The following is a 6,313-nucleotide window of genomic DNA, read 5'->3' as shown; positions in this document are numbered from 1 at the left end:
CCAAAATGATCCAAAATCCCAAAATTTGTGGGGAAAAGGGACCCAAAATTCCCATAAATGTCAAAATTGAGGGGAATGGACCCAAAATTCTGAATTTTGTGGGAAAAAGGGACCCAAAACTCCAAAATTTGAAGGAAAAGGACCCAAAATTCCAAAATTTGTGCTGAAACTCCCCAAAATTCCAAATTTTGGGATATTTTTTGACTCGGTTTTTCAGTATTTTTAGGCAATTTTGGGGCATTTTGGGACCATTTTTGTTTCAATTTTTTGTCTTTTTTATGTCATTTTTGGGTCCATTTTTGGGTCATTTTTGGGTCATTTTTTGGTCATTTTTGGGAATATTTTTCAGTCATTTTTTGAGTCTTTTTGAGCCATTTTTGGGTCATTTTTTGGCTTTTTTTAGTCAATTTTTGGGTCAATTTTTGGTCATTTTTGGGACCAATTTTGGGCCTTTTTTGGGTCATTTTGGGACCATTTTTCGATCATTTCTTGGTCTTTTTTTGGCATCTTTTGGTCATTTTTGGGACCATTTTGGGATCATTTTGGGGGCCAGTTTTGGGACAATTTGGGACAAATTTTTGATCATTTTTGCGCAATTTTGGGGCTGATTTTTTGGTCATTTTGGGGACAATTTTCAGGTCAATTTCAGGTCATTTTGGGCCATTTTTGGGACCATTTTTGAGCCATTTTTGGGTCATTTCAAGGTCATTTTGGAGCCATTTTTGGGACTATTTTTGAGCCATTTTTGGGTCATTTTTTGGTCATTTTTGGATTATTTTTGAGCCATTTTATGGTCATTTTTAAGCCATTTTTAGGACCATTTTTGGATCATTTCTGAGCCATTTTTAAGCCATTTTTGGGTCATTTTTGCATCATTTTTGAGCCATTTTTGGGTCATTTTTGAGCCATTTTTTGGGACCATTTTTGGATCATTTTTGAGCCATTTTTGGGTCAGTTTTGAACCATTTTGGAGCCATTTTGGGGACTATTTTGGGGTCATTTTTGAGCCATTTTTGGGTCATTTTTGGGTCATTTTTGAGCCATTTTTGGGTCATTTTTGAGCCATTTTTGGGTCATTTTTGGAGCCATTTTAGGGTCATTTTTAAGCCATTTTTAGGACCATTTTGGGGTCATTTTTGAGCCATTTTTGGGTCATTTTTGGCTAATATTTGAGACATTTTAGGATCATTTTTGGGCCTCTTTTCTGTCATTTTGAGTCATTTTTCGGCGATTTTAGGGCTGATTTTTTTATCATTTTGGGGACCATTTTCAGGCCAATTTCAGGTCATTTTAGTTGCCAAATTTGGACAAATTTTGGGTCATTTTGGGCCATTTTTGGGACCATTTTTAAGCCATTTTTGGGACCATTTTTGGGTCATTTTTCAGCCATTTTTTGCATCATTTTTGCATCATTTTTGATCCATTTATGGGTAATTTTTGGATCATTTTTGTGCCATTTTAGGGTCATTTTTGAGCCATTTTTTGGATAATTTTTGAGCCATTTTTGGGTCATTTTTGAGCCATTTTTGAGCCATTTTTGGGACCATTTTTGAGCCATTTTTGAGCCACTTTTGGGTCATTTTTGAGCCATTTTCAGACCATTTTTATTCCGTTTTGACCATTTTTATTCCGTTTTTTCCCCATTTTCCCCCGTTCCTCCCCCATTTTCCGGCAGGGGGAGGGGCTCTCCCCCTTGGGTGGGGGAGGGGCCCCTCGGGGTGGGGGAGGGGCCCCTCGGGGTGGGGGAGGGGCCCTCCAGGAACCTCCGGAGCCTCCCGGGGTAGTCGGTGATGACTCCGGTGGCGCCGAGGCCGAAGGCTTCCGCGAAGTCGCGCTCCTCGTTCACCACCCACAGCCACACCTGGAGAGGGGGAGGGGCTTGGGGTGGGGGAGGGGCTCTGACCCCTCCCCCTCCCCTCCAGCCCCTCCCCCGCAGCGAAAACCCGGCGGTTTTCGGGCGAAAAATGGAAATTTTAGGGGCGAAAAATATGGCGGCTCTGCCCCTCCCCCACCCGAAATTTGTATTTTTTACTCCCCCCCCCACAGATTTTGGCCCCGCCCACACCCCAAAATGGAAGATTTTCACCCCAAATCCGCATCAAAGCCCCTCCCCCACCCCCACATTTGCATATTACACCCCCCCAAATGAAAATTTTGGCCCCTCCCCCTCCTCTGACCCCGCCCCCTCCCTCAGCCACCACCCGTTGAAATTGGCCACGCCCCCTTCCATTGGCCACGCCCCCTCACCTGCAGCCCGCGGCTCTTCAGGTGCTTCAGGAGGGAGGGGCGGAGCACCAGGCTGGGGGAGGGGCAGAGTGACCAATGAGTGACCCCTGAGTGACCCTGAGTGACCCCTGAGTGACCCCTGAGTGACCCTGAGTGACCCCTGAGTGACCCCTGAGTGACCCCTGCGTGACCCCTGAGTGACCCCTGAGTGACCCCGAGTGACCCCTGAGTGACCCTGAGTGACCCTGAGTGACCCTGAGTGACCCTGAGTGACCCTGAGTGACCCCTGAGTGACCTCTGAGTGACCCCTGAGTGGCCCTGAGTGACCCTGAGTGACCACTGACCCCTGAATGACCCCTGAGTGACCCCTGAGTGACCCTGAGTGGCCCTGAGTGACCCTGAGTGACCACTGACCCCTGAATGACCCCTGAGTGACCCCTGAGTGACCCTGAGTGACCCTGAGTGACCCCTGAGTGACCCCTGAGTGACCCCTGAGTGACCCCTGAGTGACCCTGAGTGACCCCTGAGTGACCCCTGAGTGACCCCTGAGTGACCCCTGAGTGACCCCTGAGTGACCCTGAGTGACCCTGAGTGACCCCTGAGTGACCCTGAGTGACCCCTGAGTGACCCCTGGCTGACCCCAGCCCGGCCCCGCCCCTCCCCCACTCACGCCGCTGCCGCTCTGCTCAGGGCGTGTCCGGCCGGGCCGCGGGGGAGGGGAAAATACGTCCTGGAGGGGGTGGGGGAGGGGTCAGAGCCACGCCCACACCCCTCTGACCCCGCCCACACCTGTTAAACCCCGCCCACACTGCTTAAACCCCGCCCACATCCGTTTAACCCCACCCAGCCCTGCGTCAACGCTTTAGCTCCGCCCACAACCAACCCAACTTTAGTCCCGCCCACACTCTTGTAGCCACGCCCCCAAACATTTAGCCCCGCCCCCACTCCTTTAACCCCACCCTCTGCCCTTTAGCCCCGCCCCCACATCTTCATTCCCATCTCTGGCCCCGCCCCCTCCTTTAAGCCCCTCCTCCATTTCATTTCCCCCAACCCACCCCTTTAGCCCCGCCCCCACACCAAGCCCCTCCCCCCTCCTTTTAGCCCCACCCCTTCTTTAAACCTGCCCAATCCCTTTAGCCCCACCCCCTCTTTTAGCCCCCGCCCCATTCCTTTACCTCCTTCCCCTTCCCTTTAGCCCCGCCCCTTTCTTTTAACCCTGCCCCCACCTTTTTAGCCCCGCCCCATCCCTGTAGCTCCGCCCACCCCTTTAGCCACACCCCCTTACTTTCCCTGATCCCAATTAGCCCCGCCCCTTTAGCCCCACCCCATCCCTTTAACCCCTCCCCACTCTTTTAGCCACGCCCCTTTCTTTATAGCCCCGCCCCACACTTTTCCCCAACCTGCTCAATTAGCCCCGCCCACTCCATTGACCACGCCCCCATGTTTAGCTCCACCCACTCATTTAGCCACGCCCACTCCTTTAAACCCTTTCTCCCCTTCTCTCGAAACCCCACCCCCATTCCTTTAGCCACGCCCCTTTATTCACCCCTTTAACCATTCAGCCACGCCCCTTTTCCTTTAGCCCCGCCCCTCCCTTTTAGCCCCGCCCCCTCCCTTCAATTAAACCCCCCCAAATTTCCATTTTTAACCCTTTTTTTCACCGGATTTTTTTTGTTTTTCCGGTGGGGGCGGGGCTGAGGGGGATGGGGGAGGGGCGAGGTTGCCTCAAGCCCCTCCCCCACCCCCCCAAAAACCCCAAATTTTGGGTGAAAAACCCCAAAATTTCATCCAAAAATCGCTAAAAATTCGCCAAAATTCCATTTTTAACCCTTTTTTCACGGGGGTTTTTTTGGTGTTGGGGTGGGGGAGGGGTGGGTTTGATTCAGGCCCCTCCCCCACCCCCAAAACCCCCAAAATTTTGGGTTTAAAAACCCCAAAATTTGTCCAAAAATTCACCAAAAATATCAAGTAAAAAATCACCAAAAATATCAATAAAAATTCACCAAAATTCCATTTTTAACCCTTTTTTCACCGGTTTTTTTTTGTATTTGGATGGGGGAGGGGCCTGACCTCACCTGCCCCTCCCCCGCCCCAAATTTTGGGTTTAAAAACCCCAAAAATTGTCAAAAATTCACTAAAAAAATCAAGTAAAATACAACAAAAATATCGATTAAAAATGGCCAAAATTCCATTTTTAACCCTTTTTTCACCGGGTTTTTTTTGCATTTGGATGGTGGAGGAGCCTGACCTCACCTTGCCCCTCCCCCACCCCAAAATTTTGGGTTTAAAAACCCCAAAAATTGTCCAAAAATTCAAAAAAAATCAAGTAAAAATTCACCAAAAATATCAATAAAAATTCACCAAAATTCCATTTTTAACCCTTTTTTCACCGGGTTTTTTTTGCATTTGGATGGGGGAGGGGCCTGACCTCACCTGCCCCTCCCCCACCCCAAAATTTTGGGTTTAAAAACCCCAAAAATTGTCAAAATACCTTAAAAAAATCCCCAAAAAATCGCTAAAAATTCACCAAAATCCCGTTTTTAACCCTTTTTCCGCCGGGTTTTTTTTGACGCTCCACCGGGGGAGGGTCCGAGTGGGTGGGGGAAGCTCGGGGTGGGGGAGGGGCCGCACCGGTTGATGATGGAGGGCAGCGGGAAGAGCAGCGCGGCCTCGGGCAGCGGCAGCAGCGGGAGCAGCCCCAGGTACCAGAGCAGCAGCACCAGCAGCCCCCGCTCCAGCGAGAAGCAGAACGGCATCTCCGGGTGCTGGGGGGGGAGGGGGAGGGCGGGGGGGAGGGGTCAGGGGGGTGGGGGAGGGGCCTGGCCCCACCCCCACCCCGATCCAATAAAAAAAACCCGACGAAAATCCCCCAAATTTTCATTTTTTTACAGCAAAATCTCCCAAAATTCAAATTTTCCCACCCAAAACTGCCCCGAAATTCCCATTTTTCAACTCCGAAATTCCCCGAATTCCCAAATTCAAACCCAAAATTCCCATCTTTCAACACAAAAATGCCCCAAATTCCCATTTTTCCACCCAAATTTTCCCCATATTGCCCAAAATTCCCGATTTTTACCCCAAAAATTCCCAATATTGCCCCAAAATTCCCATTTTCCACCCAAAATTTCTCAACATCTCCGTTTTTCAACCCAAAATTCACAACCTTTTCCATTTTTCCACCAGACATTCCCCCAAAATTTCAAATTTTCCACACAAAAATTCCCCCAAGTTGCCCAAAATTCCCATTTTTATCCCAAAATTCCCAATATTTCCCAAAATTCCCATTTCTCCACCCAAAATTTCCCATTTTTTCCCTTAAGATTGCCCAAAATTCCCATTTTTCTCCCCAAAATTTCCTAAATTTCCCATTTTTCTACAAAAATTCCCATTTTCCCACCCAAAATTGCCCAAAATTCCCAATTTTCCACCCAAAATTTCCCATTTTTCCCTTAAAACTGCCCAAAATTCCCATTTTTCACCCCAAAAAGTCCCAATATTTTCCCAAATTCCCCTTTTTTCACCCAAAGCTTTCCATTTCCCACCATAAATTCCCAATTTCCCACCCAAAACTGCCCAAAAATCCAATTTTTCACCCCAAAATTCCAAATATTTCCTAATTTCCCGCTTTTCCACCCCAAATTGCTCAAATTCCCCCAAAATTCCCCAAATTTCCATTTTTCCACCCAAAAATTCCCCAAATTGCCCAAAATTCATAATTTTTACCCCCAAAATTCCCAATATTTCCCAAAATTCCCATTTTTCCCCCCAAAATTCCCCAAATTCCCATTTCCCCCCCCCAAATTTCCATTTTGATGGCCAAAATTCCCTTTTTTTCCCCTCGAATTCCCCAAAATTTCCAAAATTCCCAAATTTCCTTTTTTCCCACCCAAAATTTCCCCTGAAAATCCCAAAAATTTCCCATTTTCCCCCCAAAAAATTGCAAAAAATTGCCCAAAATACCAAATTTTCAACCCAAAATTGCCCAAAATTTCCATTTTCCTTCCAAAATTCCCCTTTTTTCTTGCCTCGGATTCCCAAAAATTTCAAAAACTCCCAAAATTTCCCATTTTCCAACCCCAAATTCCCC

The 6,313-nt window shown here is 47.9% G+C and overlaps 1 protein-coding gene across 2 annotated transcripts; it reads right to left on the bottom strand.

The window, feature by feature from the left end:
* Positions 1-1,579: 1,579 nt before the first annotated feature.
* LOC132341332 (lysophospholipase D GDPD3-like) lies at positions 1,580-5,001 on the bottom strand. Of its 2 annotated transcripts, XM_059872818.1 has the most exons (4): positions 4,858-5,001; positions 2,897-2,956; positions 2,248-2,299; positions 1,580-1,861 (listed from the first exon to the last, which is right to left on the bottom strand). In XM_059872818.1, exons 1-4 carry the CDS (start codon positions 4,980-4,982, stop codon positions 1,625-1,627), a joined length of 474 nt encoding a protein of 157 aa, XP_059728801.1. In that variant the 5' UTR covers positions 4,983-5,001; the 3' UTR covers positions 1,580-1,624. The 2 variants fall into 2 exon arrangements, with proteins under 2 accessions (XP_059728801.1, XP_059728802.1); XM_059872819.1 differs by lacking the exon at positions 2,897-2,956.
* Positions 5,002-6,313: the final 1,312 nt, after the last annotated feature.

The sequence above is a fragment of the Haemorhous mexicanus genome, chromosome 38 (assembly GCF_027477595.1).
Source record: "Haemorhous mexicanus isolate bHaeMex1 chromosome 38, bHaeMex1.pri, whole genome shotgun sequence".
NCBI lineage: Eukaryota > Metazoa > Chordata > Aves > Passeriformes > Fringillidae > Haemorhous > Haemorhous mexicanus.
The sequence above is the reverse complement of the archived record's forward strand: the minus strand, read 5'-3'. Positions and strand labels throughout refer to the sequence as shown.

What these genes read in the sequence shown, in the direction of transcription:
- LOC132341332 (XM_059872818.1), bottom strand. Translation starts at nt 4,982, where the DNA reads ATGCCGTTCTGCTTCTCGCTGGAGCGGGGGCTGCTGGTGCTGCTGCTC. An exon ending in CTGCCCTCCATCATCAACCG is followed by an intron (nt 2,957 to 4,857) that starts GTGCGGCCCCTC and finishes CACCCCCTCCAG; the next exon opens with GACGTATTTTCCCCTCCCCC. An exon ending in CTGAGCAGAGCGGCAGCGGC is followed by an intron (nt 2,300 to 2,896) that starts GTGAGTGGGGGA and finishes CCCCTCCCCCAG; the next exon opens with CCTGGTGCTCCGCCCCTCCC.